Source organism: Helobdella robusta, assembly GCF_000326865.2.
Source record: "Helobdella robusta unplaced genomic scaffold HELROscaffold_10, whole genome shotgun sequence".
Classification (NCBI taxonomy): domain Eukaryota; kingdom Metazoa; phylum Annelida; class Clitellata; order Rhynchobdellida; family Glossiphoniidae; genus Helobdella; species Helobdella robusta.
Genome location: NW_008703571.1, coordinates 3,980,617 through 4,001,058, shown reverse-complemented (window position 1 = coordinate 4,001,058; position 20,442 = coordinate 3,980,617). Strand labels below are relative to the sequence as shown.

At 30.7% G+C, this 20,442-nt stretch overlaps 3 protein-coding genes across 3 annotated transcripts in view; 1 reads left to right on the top strand and 2 right to left on the bottom strand.

The window, feature by feature from the left end:
- Nucleotides 1-366: 366 nt before the first annotated feature.
- On the bottom strand, nucleotides 367-2,087 carry HELRODRAFT_166894 (hypothetical protein; the record flags this gene model as incomplete). Its single annotated transcript, XM_009012074.1, has 4 exons — nucleotides 367-534; nucleotides 710-870; nucleotides 1,770-1,887; nucleotides 2,046-2,087. 4 exons carry the CDS (start codon nucleotides 2,085-2,087, stop codon nucleotides 367-369), a joined length of 489 nt encoding a protein of 162 aa, XP_009010322.1.
- Nucleotides 2,088-2,537: 450 nt separating this feature from the next.
- On the top strand, nucleotides 2,538-6,581 carry HELRODRAFT_166893 (hypothetical protein; the record flags this gene model as incomplete). Its single annotated transcript, XM_009012073.1, has 3 exons — nucleotides 2,538-3,307; nucleotides 3,730-4,033; nucleotides 6,510-6,581. 3 exons carry the CDS (start codon nucleotides 2,538-2,540, stop codon nucleotides 6,579-6,581), a joined length of 1,146 nt encoding a protein of 381 aa, XP_009010321.1.
- Nucleotides 6,582-10,021: 3,440 nt separating this feature from the next.
- Nucleotides 10,022-20,442, bottom strand: part of HELRODRAFT_129646 (hypothetical protein) — a gene marked incomplete at both ends in the record, with an annotated part of 32,874 nt that continues 22,453 nt past the window's right edge. Inside the window, 2 exons of the mRNA XM_009012072.1 lie at nucleotides 10,022-10,143; nucleotides 10,222-10,365. Coding sequence (XP_009010320.1) covers nucleotides 10,022-10,143; nucleotides 10,222-10,365 — 266 coding nt within the window. The remainder of the gene's footprint in view (nucleotides 10,144-10,221; nucleotides 10,366-20,442) is intronic.

Below are 20,442 nucleotides of genomic sequence, written 5' to 3'. Positions count from 1 at the left end.
AACTGAGAATGAATGTTGATAAATGTATCTCTATGTATTTTGGACATGCAAATGACTTTGTTAATACTTCGTTTAAAATCAATGGTTTTGCTCTGGATAAAGGTCTTGTTTGAATCTGCTATGAAATTTTATAAACATATTTATACAAACAAATTTTTCTGAAGAGACCTAACGACAAACGAACAAGGAGAATCCAATTAATTTGTCTACTTATTATTTTAAAACAAGTCATAGAAAATTTAAATTTTCAAAGAGAGTGGTGTGTGTGTATATATATATGTGTGTGTGTGTGTGCGTGTGTGTGTGTGTTCATTATATTATGCGTCACGATAACGTTAGATAACCCACTACGCTAATTTAAATATTTCACGTTGTAATGATAAACAAACTTTGAGGAGCTTTGCATAAAATTGCTTCTCCTAATTCTACGGATTTTTTAGAACATCCAGCTTCATTGACCGCAAATATTCGAAAAAAAAAGTATTCTCCTGTTTCTAAACCTTTCACGTCCGTCATATTTTCTGTGCTTCCTACCTGTTTAGCGAAAATATAAAACCGGATTAAATTTTTTAATTGTAATTTTCAAGCCAAAACCAACCAAAATCATATAAAAAAAATTAAATTTATATAACCAATTTTTTGCTTTAAAAAAATTTCAATAAAATTGAATGGTCAAATAAACAAAACTTAACTAAGTATAGCATATTACCTCAGCACAAGCAATCCAGTTACTGCATCCACTTTTACAAGATTCAATAAGATAATTTGTGATTGGAGACCCACAATCAAATTTAGGTGGCCTCCATGCTAATTGGACCGATCCATCTGAAACATTAACCAAATGGAAACTTGATGGAGGTAGTGGAGGTTCTGAAATAAAAATTATGGAAGCTGTATTTCAGATTTGTTTTTATTTTTTATATTTAAATCTTATTTAAGTCTAAACAGTTCTATAAAAATTGTTTCTCATCAATACTCAAAAAATATTTAAATAGATCGGTAAACATTTGCTTTTGTTTCACAAAAAAACGTTGTTGAACGGACTATCGTAGATAAAGCAGCGAGATGAGAAATTGTATCAAACCAAAAAAAAAAGTGGAAAAGAAGATGCAAAAAAAAAACAAAAAAAATGCCGACAACATCAGAATAACAAAAAATTAAGTATAAAAACTGCCAAAAATTAATGAAAACTAATAAAGCAAATAACATTTAAAAAATACAAATTTATAATAACATTATTATCAATCAATTCCTTTTATTATCATTATAATATACATATTGATAAAAAAAGTTCAAATAAATATTTTCTAGGAAAATAATTGATTTAAAATCAATATTATGATTTGTTTGAAATAATTTATTATTTTATAAAATTTCGCAATTGAATGGGTATTGAAAAAACACTAATAAGTGTGAAAACAGTTAAAAAAATTTATGAGAAAGTATATTTATATTTATGTTGAGATTTGAAATTCGGTCTGTTGATAGTGATTGAAGACTATATTAAAAGAAAAGCTGATCAAATAAAATGTTTGGATAGCAACTTAAAAGAAAGTTGTTATAGAAATGCAATAAGTTCAACGATCAGTAGTTACGCATTTATGTAAACGTGATTTGTGGAGAATAGTCAGTAGAATTGTGATCTATAAAAAATTGGGTAAAAGTGCAAACAGGAATTCAATAACAATATGTTTACGGAGAGACCGTAAATAAGATTAAACTAATTTAAAAAATTATAGTGACAAAAATTTGTTCTAAATCAAGCATACCAAAAGGCAGTCGAGCTCTGACAGGTGGTCTTATCTCAGCACTTTGTTCACTAAGGCCAGCTTCATTCTGAGCAAAAACTCTGATGTAATAATCGTGGCCTTCAACCAAATTTGTTATCTGCAAAAAATATAGTTTGCTCTGCATTACCATTAAAAATAAGGACAGCTAAAAAGAGTCAAAATAAATTATTAACCTTGTATTCCAACCGCAGAGGTTCAACAAAACCGACAAATTTGTATCCAATCTCGAAAGCATCCCTAATTTCAATAAGGTACCTTTGCAACGCACAGCCTCCATCTTTTTCTGGTGGATTCCATTTTATTATGATGTAATCTTTCCAAATACTTGTAACAGTTACATTTAGAGGTTTAGTGGGTTTATCTAAATTAAAAATATAATATTTATGATGCGCCAAAACCACCAGTAAACGAAGTTATTAAAATTTCAAAAAATGATAAGTTTCTAGTAAACCAATATTAGAATTTTATACATATTATACGCTACGGGCATCACATTTTGTAATGTTATTGGGTTTTATTGATGATTATAGTGGTAGTAATAACTCTAATATAAAAGTAATTTCGGTTTTTTGTGAAAATTAAAAACAATTTTCTTATAATGAATAAATATTTTATCAAATTAGATATTGGCCATTTTGGTCTTACATTTTTTGCTCATCTTTTTTTAGTACCAAAATTCTACACTCATAATTTTTGGTCTTTGCTAGCAAAACAAGAGCAGCAGCAAAGAAGTCTGAGAAAGCTGTTATGGAACCTGATGATTATGGCCTCAAACTGTGTGAAAAATGTCGTGCTGAGAACTGTTCAGTCTTAGCTGGCTTGGTCGAAGGGCTGAAGGATACACCTAAGCTTAAAGACGAACTGTCCGAAATTAATAATAATATTAATGTGCTGAAACTTTTAATCGAGGATATTCAAAAGAAGGAATTTCAAATTAACACACAGTTAGATGATTTGAAGAAATTGAGCAGTGACGTTGAATTTTTGAAGCAGTCCTCATTGAGTGGTTCTGCAGAAGTGGAAAAAGTCAGAAAATTCTCAGACCTGTTCTCTAATAAAGTAGATAATATGGCTTGTGATTTAAAGACAGTTGTTTGTTCTGTTGCTGCAACCGACGGCAGAATTAACCTCAACAACGAAAGAAATTTGAGGAAAAACAATATCATTATTTTTAATATAACTGAGGATAGCCAGTTTTCCAGAAATAAGGACAAAGAAGCAGTGCTTAGGTTGCTAAAAGTTTTGTTACCTGATTTTGATTTTTCGAAGGAAATATCTGATTGGTTTAGGTTAGGTAAGAAACCTGAGATAAATCAAAGGCCCAGACCTGTTGTGATAAAATTTTGTGATTTTGCTGTTAAAAATCTAGTTTTAGAAAATTGTTCTAAATTGAAAGGAAATGTTGAATACAAGAAAGTAATACTATCAAACGACCTGGTCAAAGAAGATAGAAATGAATGTAAAAAATTAATTGAAGAAAAAAAGAAAAGTTTAGCTGCAACTGAAGATACTAATAAGTTTGTTTTTATAATTAAAGGTCAACCTGGGGACTTCCATGCTGTTGCCATCAGAAGGAGAAATTTTTAGATAGCAGTAAGTCAAGTATGTCTGTGTTAGCAATGAATAACATTTTTACAATTTTGTATGCCAATGTTGACACTTTAACAAATAAATTTGGTGAATTGGGTATGCTGCTAGATACATTCAATGACCCTCCTGAAATGATTTTTTTAAATGAAGTAAATCCAAAATTTTGTAAATTTCCTCCCTGTATATCTGAATATCAGCTAAATGGTTTTCAAGTGATCTCAAAGGATTTTGGTGTAATTGGCTGCAGAGGTTTGCTTGTGTATTTTAGAGATTATCTGCATATCATAGAATTAAATTTGTCTTCAACTTTTCAAGAGTTTATCTGTGTTAAACTGTCATCTAATAACAGAGATATCAATTTTCTATCTCTGTATCGTAGTCCAGGAAGTTCAGACTTAAATAATGATTCTTTAATGCAGCTGCTGGATGAATTTTTGGAGCTTCCTGGTTTACATATCTTCCTTGGAGATTTGAATTTTCCAGAGATTGATTGGAACATTTTTTGCTCAGGTGGACTCCCATCAAGGATTGATAACAGGTTTTTGGATTTTCTTAATGATCATTATCTGATGCAACACGTCAATGAACCCACAAGAGCTCGCAGTTCGCAGCAGCCTCATATTCTAGATCTGGTGGTTTCTGATATTGACATCGTCAGGAATATTATTTACATGGCTCCTCTGGGTAGCAGTGATCATAACACTCTCTCTATTGAACTGTTTATATCAGGCAGGAAGACAATTACAGTTAATAAAAAATTCTGTTATGATATTGGTGATTATGCCAAAATGAGATATGATCTTGACAATGCTGTGCATGATCTGTTAAATTCCTGTTCAGAGTCTTCTGTGGAACAGTTATGGATTGCTTTGAAAGAACTGCTTTTGAAACTAACTAAAAAATATGTTCCTTTGAGAAAAACAGGTAGGGGACGTACATTTAAAATGATTCCAGAGTTGCTTAGATTAATAAAATTGAAACATGTTTATTGGAAGCAAACCTACAAATATGGTATAAATTCGTTGGTTTTGTTCAGATCAACAAGAGATAAAGTGAGAAGGTTATCTAAACAGCTGCATATTCAAAGATTGGATGAGATTGCCAGAGATTTTAATACAAATCCAAAATTATTCTGGAAACGAGTAAACAGTGTTAGTCATATTAAGGATAAAGTTGGTTCCTTAATCTATGATGGCAGACATGTTTCTGATAAGGATAGGGCTGAGATTTTTTCGGAGTATTTTTCATCTGTGTTTGTTGATGATTTGCCGTTTACAGATGATGTTGAATTTAATATTCCTTGGATTTCAGATAATGGTATGTCGGAATTGATCATCGATAATAAAACGGTCCTTAAGAAACTCGGGGACATTAACCGAAATAAATCATCTGGCCCGGATGGAATTCATCCTAGAATTTTGTATGAAACTAGGTTTGAATTGTCTGGAGTCTTGAGTGTGCTTTATAATTTATCCTTGGTGAATGGTGTTATTCCTAATGATTGGAGATCATCTTTTGTGGTACCTATACACAAAAAAGGAAATAAAAGTCTGCCTTCCAATTACAGGCCTATTGCATTGACTCCGATTTGTTGTAAGCTAATGGAGTCAATTATTGCTGACCATTTAAAAGATTATTTTATAAAGAATAATTTATTCACAAGCCGACAATACGGGTTTTTGCCATTTCGATCAATCACACTGCAGCTTTTGAAATTTATAGATGAGATAACTGCTTCAGCGGAACTTGGTAAAAGCATAGATGTCATATATACTGATTTGGAGAAGGCCTTTGACACAATTTCTCATTCCAGATTATTGTTTAAATTACGGAAATATAAAGTCCATGATAACTTAGTAAGATGGATTGAAGGTTACCTCAATGAAAGATCATTCCGTGTTGGTGTAAATGGTCATATGTCTAGTGCTAAACCTATCACAAGTGGAGTTCCTCAGGGAGGAGTGCTCAGTCCTCTTTTGTTTGTGATCTATATCAACGACATATACTCAGTTTATAGCGATATTTTTTTATATGCCGATGATGCAAAGATATATGGTACGTTATCTGAACTGCCTGATGGTGCAGTGTTGCAAAGTTCCTTAAACAATATTATGTTATGGTTTCGGAAATGGAGTCTTAAAGTCAACGTTAGTAAATGTAGCTTGTTGTCAATTGGTAAATGTTTTCCAATGAACTATGAAATTGTTGATTCGAATGATGTTGCTCATATCTTACCAAGAGTAAAGAGTATGCATGATCTAGGCGTGATCGTAGATAGTCAACTTACTTTTAAAGAGCATGTTATGACGCAGATAAAAAAATCAAACCGTATGTTGGGAATTTTATTCAGAAATTTCAAGGACCTGTCGGATGATGCGTTCGTTTGTCTCTATAAATCTTTGGTCAGATCACGTTTGGAATATGCTGTGCAAGTCTGGTGCCCATATAGAANAGGTTTATCTGGTGAATTGGAAAAGGTCCAAAGAAGAGCTACCAGAATCCAAAGTCATGTAAAGGTTTAGATTATAAATCTAGATTGATAAAATTAGATCTGCCATCTTTGGAATATAGACGAATCAGGGGCGACTTAATTTTAACTTATCAAATTCTCCATAATTATGTGGATCCTTCAATTTCCCCATTGTTAGATCGTCGTGCGGACAATGGCACCAGAGGTCATCATCTCAGTTTACAGACTCGTCTTGCAAGGAAAGATTGCAGAAAATATTTTTTTTCTAATCGAGTCGTGAATCCTTGGAATGCACTGCCCGTTGACGTTGTAGATGCTCCATCTATGAAGACATTTAAAATTAAACTAGATGACTTTTACGGTGATAAAAAATTTGTGTCAGCTTGATTAATTATTAAATAATTGCTTAAATTTTAATTTCGTGTTTGGTCGTTTGGTGTAGACATTGAACAATAATTTATACGACTTTAATTGTTTCACATCCTTTATTTTTGAAAACGTTCTTTTATTTTGTCATTGTTTTTAGTTGGGGCAAAGGGCTCTGCCCAGGCCTTTTTGATAATAAAAAAAAAAAAAAAAAAAAAAAAAAAACTATGATCCAGGTAATTAATGACGTCATTCCTTTGAAGTAAAGGTTAACCGTCTAAAAAAATTTGCAGATTTGGAGAAAATGTGGCAGTGTATCCTATTCGAGCTATATAAGATTTTGGCCAGTGACCAAGCTTGTATGAGGTCTCACAGTATCTTTGGTCGTCAAGAAAGCTAAAGAGTTTTTGTTGTTTTGCTTTTATTAAATTTATGTGTCTAAGTTGTAATGAATATCGCTGATAAATGTTTTATAACTATTATTATTATATTATGTTATTTTTCATAAATATTATGTCATCACTGTACTTATTTATAATGAAAAGCAATAATGACTAGCTATTATGGTTATGATTTCAATTAAAAAATTATTCTCTATTTATTATTGATTTTTATGCACTTGATGAAAAATGAAAGTATCGTTCCCATTATTAAATTATTACAGTATTAGTAGCTATTGTTGTTATTGTTAGCAACAATACAACTATTTTGATAAATAATCCTGGCTTTTTCATCTGCATTTTTCATTCTCGTTTGCATCTTTTGCATCTTCCGGTTTGATCAGCTGATAACATCAAACATCCGAATTAAATTTTGTGTTAATAAAAGCTCAAAGAAAGGATTTCTTTTAAATCCACCCAAAAGACAGCATCACTTTTTTGATTGATATTGGCTTAATGGCTTTTAAAATGCTTTAAGCCGGTTCATCATTTTTATCCATGATCCCTTGCATTTGACATTGTTATATACAATCCATTTTTTGTCATTTTCGTGATGCGTTTAAGATGCGAACACAGACGTCGACGTGACGACACACATTTTTTTCTATGAGAACATGGAGAACCCATATATTGAGCTTCGAAATTAAAACCAGGCCTTAAAATTTGTCATAAGCAGTTGAATTTAACCTCACACCGATCTACACCGGTTAGCATCAATTAATTAATTCCTTTATCAATTTCAGCCAGCCTTCCAGAACGTGATGAAACTTCGACTTCAAAATTGCTGGGATTAAATTTTACAAACCAGTTCTGGCACTGGCTTACTGTCAACACATAATCCTCATATACATCCTTTTAACCTTTTACTATAAAAGTATAATATAACAAAATGCTGCTTAATGCTTTCCATATTTAAAAGAACACAAACCAAAAATTACTGCATAGCATAGTTTTAACTGAATTTTTTCACATATAAACTTTGCTTTATCAGCTATCGAAATTTATAATGATTATGTGGCGTGGGAATTTGAGTTCGAAAAAATGCAATTACGTCATCTATCGTAAAAAACAAATTAGTTTCCGAACAACCTTAAATTAATAACGTTTTAATTTATTATAAATTAATTTAATTTTAATAACGTTTTTTATTTAAAAAAAATTATGCACTTTTAGTATGCTGCTAAACAAAAAAATGTGATAAATTTTTATGTCAGACGCGTGGCATTATGCCTAAATTTTTTTAACATTTAACCAATTTTTAAAATTAAGATAGGATGCTATTTCTTACGACTGTTATATATTCAACTATTGTCATGTTTCAATTGTTTTTTGATATTTTTAACGTCATAAACTAAAACGAATTTTTTCCACATTTTTCACTGTTATTAATTTGCTGTATTATTTTATGTTTTCATCAACTATCATAAGCACAATACTGCCTGGAATGAAAAAATTCTGTCAATTCTGTGCATATCTTTAATTTTTACATATACATTTCTCTTTTTAACCCTTTTATGGAATTTACCAACTAAATAGTGGCATCCTTACAACGCGCGCGCAAAAAAACAAAGATGTTTTTATTCAATAAGAACTCGATTTGGGAGTCAATAAATGTTTGCAGAAATTTGACTCGAAAAATTTTCAGTTAAAATGTCGGAGTCGGACAAATTTTCATCTGTTATCACAATACCTGCCATTGCTGTTGAGCTTCGGTTAAATGGTTTCATGTACAAAGAAAAGATGAATAATAATATGATGGCAGTAAAAGACACGAACGGAATATAATGGATTAAGACTGCCACAAATGCAATTGATGAAAATCTCAGCATGTTCGGCATTAGTTAACTTATATATATTGGTCGTTCCAAAATATATATATATATATATATATATTTTGGAACACTCACACACATATATATATATATATATATATATATATATATATATATATATATATATATATGTGTGTGTGTGTGTGTGTGTGTGTGTGTGTGTAAATACTTATGTATGTACGTTAATTTGTATATACGTAAGTGTAAATAGTATATGTGTATGTGTATATATGGTGATAATGACACTTGTGTTAAGTATCAAAGATAGATACACTTCACACATACGTTTTGTATAACACACATATGCACACATATTGACATATACATGTATGCATGTGTGTGTATGTATGGACGTGTATACATTGAACTAACTTTTTTTTATTCAAATCTTCTGAAGTAATTAGTTAAAGCTGTTTGCTTGACTTTATCAACGTGGACCCCAGGGAGACTCAACTATGGTCATTAAATAAACATAGGGGGGTACATACTCACACACGTACATATGTGCAAACAAAAAAAACAAAAAAAATTTTTTCATTATGAAAATTTTTGAAAATTAAAAATTTAATTTTGGGCGGTTTTTGATAAACGCGCTTGAATCCGCATCCGCGGCAAACCGCACAGACAAAATCCGCAAACCGCAATATCCGGGGAGTTTTGATAAATTTTTATCTGCAACCTCGGTTGCATTGCGGCAATTGAGGTTTGAAACCGCATTGCAGATATCCGCTTGGGGCTCAAGTTTGTTAGGAGAAAGATTACTAACATTTAGGTCAACTTTCGCAAGTCTATTCTGGACACGTTGACGAGAAGCTAAAAGGTAAGAAGTTAGACTAGATAGAACAGTAGTCGTGACGTGAAAAGACAAGACAAAGAGCCAGAGCAGACGCAATATCAACAGAAAGTAAATGACGAATGTAACGGATGGTCCTGATATGGTAATTGCAACCTTTTATGATAGCTGAAACATGAGAGTTGAAAGTGAGAGACGGGTCAAAAGTTATACCTAAGATTATGAGTTTGGAGGAGAGAAGAGTATCTGAGTAGGAGATGATAATTTGATGAGTTGCTATGGTGTTCCAAGAAACATGATCTCAGATTGATTATTATTATTAATAACTATGATTAATAATTATTTTAATTATTTCAAAAAAATAATTATCAAAAGTGTCTAGTTTTTTAATAAATTTTTAACAAAATTAAAATCAATACGTAACGATACCACTCAACTCATTTGTTACAATAACTAATTTAACTAGTATAGGTCTTCATCATTTTGTTACAATTATATGCATCATTTTTGAAGCCACTATAATTTGCTCAGAACAAAGATTTCTTAACCTGTTAACATTGAAATGTTCCATTGCAAATGCATTAACATTTAAGACTCTTGAAAGTTTTTTAAGCATTCTGACCGTGTCAATTTTTGTTAAAAATTGCCCGATTTAGAGGTTAATTTAATAATAAGTAGCCTAAACACATCTATTTTATACATTAAACAAATGTGTTAAATAAAAACTAGCCATATGGCAATTTTGCAGTAACAGGTTTATCTGTTTCAGCTTGAACTCCTCTTCCGCAAATATTTTCAGCAGATACACGAAAAAAATAAGTTTGACCATCGAAAACATTTGTTACCCTGAATTGTGTTACTTCTGGATCTTTGTAATATGAATTGATTTTGTTACAAAAATACATAATGTATCATACTTAAAATCAGTTTAACATCAAACCTGTTTTTCCAACAGTGGTCCATAAATTAAAATGAATGTCTCTTTTTTCAATTATGTAGTTTGTGATGGGTGAACCTCCATTAAATTCTGGTGCAATCCATCTCAATGTTACATGATCAACGCTGTAATCCAACACTTGAAGATCTCTTGGAGCAAGGGGGGGGTCTGTTCGATAATTAATATTTTAAAATCATAAAAACCAGGTTTTTATCAAATAATTAATAAATTGATTTAAATAAATTTCTTAGAATTAAAAAATTTAAACTAATAACTCATAATAAAACTTTCACTAAATTTTCTAAAATTGATATATTTTATAACAACTAAATTTTTTAATCTATTAATAAATATTGTAAAAACAATAAAACTACAAACCGAAAGGCATTCTAGCTTTGCACGGTTTTTCAAGCTGCACCGCTTCTTTACTTCGTCCAACGGCGTTAACAGCGAACACCCTTATGACGTACTCAGCTCCATCAAACAATTTGTCAATCGTGTATGAGAGCATGTTAGCTGGCACATTTGCTTAAATTAAATTACAATGAAATTGTTAAATTATTTTTTCAAAACTATTTTCATTTATCAACTCGCCGGCTTCAGCATTAAAAGGCCAGAATTTTAGCTTTGGGTCGGGATTAGTCAAAAAACTATTTTGCGAATTGCGTTATATAAATAATTACTGTTGTCACGATTCTATAATTTTATGTATTATGAGCAATAAATCAAAATTCTTGTGTGGGACCAAGGAATAGGAATAAGTTATTAATTTCAAGAATCGAATTTTGTTTCATTTTTTTGTTCATGTTTAAAAAAAACTTGAAAAGATTTTTATTAAATTTTCACGTATAAAGGTTAAATATAACATATTATTACTATAATTTTATAAACATTATTTTTATTTTGTTTTACTTTTTGATAGCCAGGCTAGATAAATTTCATAAACTTAGCATCAAACTTGTAGCATCTTCTGTTTTTTGTCACAACATAAACTTGGGTATAATAATAAGAATGTTTGGTTGGAAATAAAGAGCTTCAACATCATTGACATTCCCTACGGTAATGGTAATAGAAACATCTGATGCACTCACAGCAAAAGTTTACTATTAATGATAAAATTAATAATGGTAATAGCAGAGATGGGCAGTAATGTAATTCAAGTAACGAAATTACGTAATTCAAATTACAATTGTAATTTGTATCGAAATAACTTTTTAAGTAATTGCTAATTTGTAATTTACTCTTTCATGTAATTTGGTAATTTCAAATTACATTTTGACTAAAAAATATAGTTTATATGTGAGTGAACAGATATACTTACACAAATTATTATTATTATTATTATTATTATACCCCCTCGCCTCTGCTGTTCAATTTGTGCTTCAACCCCTTAATACTGGAAAAGCCTGAATATCAACAATGCGGCTACATTTGGGAACCTACAGCCAACTTGAAAACGAGAGCATGGATACAGTTTGCCGATGATACGGCAATTATTACTAACAGCACGGAAAGTGCTCAAAAGTTGATCGGTATCAACCAGGCTTGGTGTAACAAAACTGGTATGCAAATAAGATTAAATAAATGCTCATCATTCGGCATGAGGAAAGAAATGGTGACCATAGACGATGGAACTATTCCTCAAGTCGAAATAGAGGGGCACTTCATATACCAGGACAAAATATACGACTTTGAAGAAAAGGGCACAGAAGCCAAGAAAATGCTAATCGGTAAACTAAAAGGTTTGTTGTCGGTGATCGGCGAACTATATACGTCAGCACAATGGAAGCTCCAAATTTTAAGACGATACATACCCTCACAACTGGCTTTTGAGCTTAGGACATACGATGTCTCGTTGACCTGGATTGGCAGCTGCCTTGACCCATTGATGGTAGAGGCAGTGAGAATGTGGCTGTCATTGCCAATCAGTAGTTGTCCGCTTTAGTACGTCCATATTTGTGAGATGAAAGTCAGTAACCATTAATATACACTCTACTTCAAATTTTGGCAAACTTACCTGTGTCAAACCGCCGCACCAAAAAGAAAAAATTTTCTAGTCTGCAATGGCTTAAAAAAATTTTAAAGAACCAAAATAAAACTGAAATATCACAGAAATCTAAGCATTACGACATCTAAAAATATGCCAAATGGACTAGTTTTATTAAACGTTCACTATGATTTAGACGTAGTTGCTAGATATATTCAGTTTGAAGAAAAAATTTTTTTATAATAATATAGTTATTTATAATTTAATTTTTGTAACAAAAAATAATAGTTTTTAGTATATTTACATTTATATTTTGATATAGTATTTATTATTTTTATTTTTTAGTTGCTATATTTACGTGCTTGTCAGAGAGTAATTTTTAAAAAGAAAACTGTTTTTTGAATCCTCCTCAAAAACAAAATCCTAGCTACGCCGATGAAATACATATTAAGTCTATTTAACTAAAAGTTAACCAAAAATAATGAATTAGCATAAACGGTAGAAAGTATTTATATATCATTTTTATGTGTTCAAATGAAGTGAAAAATGTGGTATAAATTTTGAAAAAGTAATGATTAAACCTGATTTGACCCAAAGCGGTCTATCAGTTTCTCTTTTTTCAATGATGTAACCAATTATAGGCATTCCTCCATCGTGCAAAGGCGGATCCCAAGAAACACTGATATGATCGGTCCAATATTCTTTCACTTGAAGGTTCTCAGGAGCAGATGGTTCATCTAATAGCAATGTTTCATATAATTTTAAAAACATTTTGTTTTACTGGACCAAATAATATTTTTCTTCTCTAGAATTTTAATTTAATCTATATGACAAAATGTAACAGAACAACACTCAATAATATTCAACAATTAATGTAATTATGCAAAAATTTTCAAAGAATCGTAAATACATCTCAATTGAAAAATTAATTTACAAACCAAATGGAGATTTTGCTTTAACAGGTTGTTTGATAGTACAAGGCGGCCCAAAGCCAGCTTGATTTTCAGCATATACTCTAAACATATACTCTGTTCCTGTTGTTATATTACAACGATAATTACAAACCAAACTAAAAATTATGAGTTCAATCTTTTTTCAATCTTTAAAATTTGCGTTGTTTAATTCCAAAAATGTTATTATTTCTAAATAATGTTATAAAGTGCTCGAGGGAAAAATTGAATTTCCGCGCACCCGTAGCCATTTTTTATTTTACATTTTTTTAGTAATTTAAAATTATTAGGTATAAGGCCACTGCGTAAACATTTTTCATTAAATTCTATCGCTATAATATTATTTATTTTAATTGCTCGATTTTTTTAATAATAATAAATAATAATATTTTAATAGTTTAAAATAGTTTAATTACAACACAAAAAGATTTTTTTCGGCAAAATTGCCATCATTAGTGTTATAATTTAAAATACAGTTAAAAAATGTTGTGACTTACTGACCAGTCTAGTACAATAGTGGCAATATTTGAAAAGGTAGAAATAATTAAATAATTTGTTATAATTTGTTAACTCCAGATTTTTTGTATATATTTTCTTCTCAACAGTACACCTGCTTAATCAACTTATCAGGATAAGACTTTCATCACAAGACACCTCAAATATATTAACACTCATTAAATATTTGTCATTTGTTCAGTTTTGTCTTTTCTTTTTCTTTAGCAAACACATAACTTACTTGCTAAGTTATAAACTAGTCAATTAATTAATTATTTAATCTTTTTTTACATTTTTACAATCATTACTTTATTTTCCACGCTCATTATGCCATTATGCTTTTACACTTGAAGGGGATTAAATGTACATAGTTATTATGAATATTTTAAACTATTATAATTATTAATTAGTTTTATTATTAATTTTAATATCTATGTTTGAATTTAATTTATTATTATTATTACTACTACTTCTTTATTATTAATATTACTACTACTTTTTACTACTAACGCATGTTGATGGAAAAGATCACGGGTTGCATATCAACAAAGACAAAACAAAGGTGATGATTATGGGAAAAGGCAGAAACAATGCGGAATTTCAGATAGAATCAGAAAAATTTGAACAAGTTGACCGGTTTGTGTGTCTTGGCAGTCTTATAACCTGTGACAAAGTCAGAGAAAAAAAAATTGAAATTTTTTGGACACATTTGTAGAATGAGAGAAGATAGATTGATTAAGATGGTAGCTACTAATGAGAAAAAGACATTGGAAGAAAATGTTGGTAGACCTGCAAAGAAATAGATAGATGACATTACTAAATGGACTGGTGTTGGTATTCTGAATTCAATAAATCTGGCGAAAGATAGAAAAGGTTTTTGGAAAAAAAAAGGAAAAAATGAATGTAAAAAGCATGCTTAGATGTACACCATCGGTCTCGACGGTCCCACGATGGACAAGAGGATCATTGATTGATTGATTGATACTTTTTCTTTGCTTCACTTTTCCTCCTCCCTTTTAACGTTAGTACGAGATTGTTATGTTCGTTTGGTTAATAATAAAAATAAAATTATTTCTACTCGTCTTAAACTGTCCAATTTATAATTCGACAACCAAAGCGAAACAATAAAAAATCGAACATTCCTCAACAATTGGGTAACCCCGATATAATTTGAACAACGAAAATCCGACGTGAAAAGAAAAAAACGAGATCATCAATTCAATCAACAAAATGTTCCAACCGAATGATGACCCGATCGCCATATTACCTCTTTTCCAGAAAACGTTATCAACAGATGCCGAAGTGCAATTTCAATTGCGAAACGTGATGTGTTATGTATTTTCATTTTCATACTTTAAATTGTACGTATATTACAATAAATTAGCTGTTAATTGTTAAAAAGTTATATTTTATTTTAAAATATTATGATTTATGATATACATTTAATTTCATTGGACTAAATGTTCTTTGCTTTGTATGTAACTTTACTTTTTCCTTTTTTTCTGTTGTTCAAGTTGATAATAAACAAGTCAAAAACGTTTCTAAGTTTATTTTCTTCTTTTAATGTCTTTCAATATTATACTAATATCAATTAATTAAAACGAGGCAAAACCTTAGGATGGTACTCGGAAATTTCATAAAATAGTAAACAAAGAGTTAAGAATAAATCTAGCTTAATTTGCGCTATTTAGCTCCTCCCCCTTTTTAATAGCCGTTGTCTTTGTTGTGATGTAATCATGGATACATTTACAAATAGGATTGTTTTTTACTAGTTGTGTTTGTTTGTTTATTTTCTGTTTTTCTGTTTTTGATTTCTTACAGACTTTGTAGCAACTTTTGTAAACATTTAAACTTGAAATGAGTACACGTGCAAAGACAAAGTCAGATTCGTTGAAAAACTTTAGCTGTTTTCGTTGCGGTTGTGTATCAAATCTTACGTTAATACCTGATGATGTGTACTGTTTTATTCAAAAGTATAATAATTTCAAGTGGTTTTGTGATACATGTAACAATGTTTCTCCAGACACCAAGTCATCAGCGGAAATAGACACGGATCTGCTTGTGAGGGCAGTTGACAGAAGTAAACAGGAATTGATGATTAAAATTGATGGGTTGACAAATGCCAGTAAAATCATAGAATCGGAGCTCCGAAATATCAGATGTGCAGTAAAATTGAATGATGAAAAATTAAGCAACATTAATCATGCTGTTGATGAAATGCGTACGGGCAGTGGTGGAGTCAGTACATCATGGACCGATATAGTAAGCAAAGAGGTTAAAAAAACGTTGAAGTCAAGAATGTGCAAAAAAAGTTGAATGATGCGACAGATATCAAGAAGGGAGAAAAAAATTTGGTGCTTTTTAGACTTGCTGAAGGAGACGACGACAAAGAATGTGTTATGAAGATTTTTAATCACTTGATTCGAAACGTTGCCGAGAAAGCAGTTGTTAAAGTAACGAGACTGGGGAAAAAAACAAGAAAAATTAAACAGACCGTTATTGATTAGTCTTGATAGTGTTGAGTCGAAAAACTTAATAATGGATATTGCATCACGAATGAAATCGTAGGATGATGTCCTAAAAGGTGTTTGGCTTAGTCACGACCTATCAAATGATCAGAGAGATGAGTTGAAAAAGTTGATCAATGATGCAAAAAAGCAAGAATCTGTAAGCGGTGATTTTTTATTCAGAGTGAGGGGACCTCCGGGAAGATGGAAAATAGTCAAGTTTCGGAGGGATCAAAAACTAAAAGAAAAAGTTTGATTGAGAGAGATGACACTGATGGTAGCGTTGATGATATTGATTTTGATGGAGTAAACGTTGAAAGTTGTTTTAGATATGCAAATAATAAAAGCCATTATGGTAAGTGTCAATATAAAATCTCAAGTCTTGATATGTGTGGTGAAAGGGGGTGTAACAATAAAAATGCAATAGGTAAATTTCAGTATGTTGAGGATGATAAAATCAACGAAAGTTTTAATGAAGCATCTGGTAAAGGTAAGCCTGCTAAAATTAGAAATGAGCGATCGGTGGTTCTTGGAGTTTCAAATATCAGATCTATAAAAACGAAATTCAGCACTATTTATGGTTTGATTCACGAAGGCCTGGACATCTTTGTTTTGACGGAGAGCTGGCATGGTTCGGCAGATAATATTTTCATTGGGTTATCAATGCCTCCTGGTTATCAGTTTGAAGACCGTTTAAGATTGCACGACCCACACCATGGAGGTTTAATCATTTTTTTCAGATCAATTTTTAGATATAAAAAGATCACTCTGCCACTGGTTACTGCTTTCGAGGTTCTGGCGGTGAAACTTAAAATTAATGAATTAGATTATATCCTACTGGCAATTTACAGACCTGGATCTGAACAATTAACGAGATCATTTTTTGATGAACTGATTTCGGTCTTAGAATGTGTTACAATCATAGGCGCCGACTCCATGGGGCTTGGAGGAGCTTGAGCCCCCCCCAATATTTATTCCATCAGGCCCGCAACAATGCTGAGCCCCCCCAATATTTTGTCATAAAAATTCAATATTTTTTTAGATATAATTTTAAATATTTTCTAAACTTTCCATGCTAATTTTCATATTTAGTTCTTGAGATTTGTATACCGTAATTTAAGCAAAAATAGTGAAGTATCTTTGCTTTCTTTCTTCTATCTTTGATTTAAGTTAACTTTTCATTGTGTGTTTGATAAGCGGACTAAAATTTAAAATCATTCTAAAAATAGATTTGAAATAATTTTTTAATTGGTTTAAAATGAAACTTTGACAAAGTACAATTGATTTTTCTAATTTTGTTGCAAAAAATATTAAGGTAAATGAATTCATTTTTGACTTTAAATTTAACTTTGTTGGTATTAAATTAATTGTGAATAAATTATCTTGATAATGTAGCAGGTCGCACGATTTTTAAAATTTTTTATTGTATATAAATTATTTTTTCTTATAAAGCAAAATTTGCTGATTAAAATAATACCAAATTTATTATTGTAGCATTTCTAGTTACCGAGAAAACAAATTTTGAATGAATTATTTATTTATTCAACTAACTCAATGCATAGAGCGATATAGGCGCCGAATCTATGGGGCTTGGAAGGGCTCGAGTCCCCCCAAAATTTAGTCCTTTGGGCCCGCACAATGCTGGTCGATATATTGTTATAGAAATTGAATATCTTTTTAGATATAATTTTAAATATTTTCTAAACTTTACATACAATTTTCATATTTAGTCCTTGAGATTTGTATACTGCAATTTAAGCAAATAAGACACAGAATTTAATGACTTTTGGCATGAAGTAATTTTGAAAGCAGCAAAAAATAATACAGAAGCACCATCATTGGCGTGCGTAAGACATGGACGAAGGTAGACAACCTTATAAATTCCTTTTTTAAATACTTTTTCTGATCCGAAGGAGTATTTTAAAAGATTTTATATTCAAGCCGTAAATGCCGCATTTGAATGTCTGAAAACAAGATTCAAGTCCAAAGGATTTCTTATTGCACAAAACGTTAATAACTCAGATCTAAGTGTTTTAAATTTGCAGGATCAAGATGTAAAAGTTTCAAAGCTTTAAGAATATTACGGAAATAATACAAATGAAGATCGTCTTATTCTACATCTGAAAATGTTTTGAGACCTCATCTGCTATGGTTGTAGTAATTCAAAAGAAAATCCAAATTATGCAAGATGTTATTGATCTGATGAAATGCAAATCTAGGCGGAAAATGTTTTTGGAAATTTTCAATATTTAATGCTTTTTTTGACATCAGCTGTAACAACTTGCACAGCAGAGAGAAGTTTCTCAGCCTTATGCAGTCTAAAAACGTATCTGCGATCCACAATGGGACAGGAGAGGCTGAACCACGTAGAGCAATACTGCATTGCTACCGAACCTTAACTGAGTCAATTGACTTTAAACAATTATGCAATGATTTACGATTAAAAACATTTGCATTGTTTTAATTTCATTTGGATGTTTTATTTCATTAATTTCTATATATATGTATGAAACATATATATATATATATATATATATATATATATATATATATATAGGTGTCAGGTTTCTTAATTGGCTGGTCATCTTCTTTGGTCTCCTTTTCTTCATCGATAGCATCATATTCTTCTTTGTCACTATTTACGATGCTAGTTTTTATTACTTCTTTGTTTTCGTTGTTGGTTAAGCGCCGGGTTCGAAGTGAGGTTGTCATTTTTTGTTGTATATTTATTTTTGGTTTATTGATGTCGATTAGGACTGCTTCTGCAATTTTAAGATGCGTGTAGTTGCTGTTCTGGTATATTACTTTGGTGTTGCTGTCGAGGATTTCACGGCTAATTGTGATTGAGTGTGTTGAGTCCAAATGAGATTTGATATCACCACTCTGTTTATGCATCGTAAGCCTTCTAGTCAGTGAGGTAGTAGTAATCCCGATATATGAGTCATGTTGACGTGCACAGCCGTCAAAGGGGCAATTAAATTCATATTGAATCCAGTATTGTTGTATTTGAATCCAATATGGTCCTAGTAAGAGGCATATGGTGCTCGTTGGACATATGGTCTCTAATGGCGCCATCTTGCAAATGCATAGTGAGCCTACGAGAAAGAGTAGTACGCATGTGGCCGATGTAACTTTCCACAACACTGTGTGGCATAGGACATGTAAATCGGTACACGACGTTCGTCCTCTCTAACGTAGATGAAGGTGGATTGTTGGTATTTTTTATGATGAGGTTTGAGGTGCGGTTGGTGTTGTAGTATATAATGAATTTTAGTCGACTGTTGTCGTCACAGACCGAAACGTTTGATTTGATGATTCGTTTAATTTGTGATTCATCCATTTTGTAGTTGTCGTGCATCTGATTTAGATAATATAATGGTATTACCTTTTTTGTTGAGATTACTGGAGTTATTGGATTATCTATTTTTTGCAAGTAATTTTTGATTGTAGAATCGATTGTTTTATTCTTTATCTAAATTATTTATTAATTATAATAATAAATTTTAATTTCTACATTCATCTTTTTTATATCGTCTTACTGACTTTCACTTTTAATATCATCCCGCCACGAAACACTTGTTTTTCCCGTCTAACTGAATTGTTTTATTATACGTTTCTACACAATTTTATTTACTTATTTTCATAATTTTGTTTTAATTTCATTCGTTTAAAACCGTTTATTGTTTTATTGCAATATTTTATTATTACAAGGTAACATTTTTTCATATTTTAGATTTTCATATTTCTTATTTTCTAATTACAACGTCATAATTTCATTTCTTGTACTTTTCATTAAATTTCTTGATTTTAATGTTTAAATTACAATTCAATTTTTGATATTTCGTAAAACTCTGATGATGACTGTATGTCGAAACAACGTTGTAAGCCAAGGATGACACATAATGATAATAAATATATATATATATATTTTGGTAACAGACTGTTGTTAACGCAACATTTCAAAAATTCAACACTACTTTCAACATTGTTCAACTTTTTTATATTTTTTTTTATTTTATTATTTTAAGAGAAATTAGAGATTTTATTGTTTTTTTTTTTAAATTTTTATTAAATAAATTTGCAAATAGCTATTTCGAGTTATAGATAACCCATCTTCAGTGCATTATATAAAAGATATGTAAGATATTTGATAAGAAGGAACAAGTAATTATTAATTTATATAAATTATTTAATTAAAACAGAAAACCAATAAAATAAATTTAATAACTATAAACAATATAAAACGCGATTTTTAAAATTTTTAACGGCAAGATTGTTTATATTA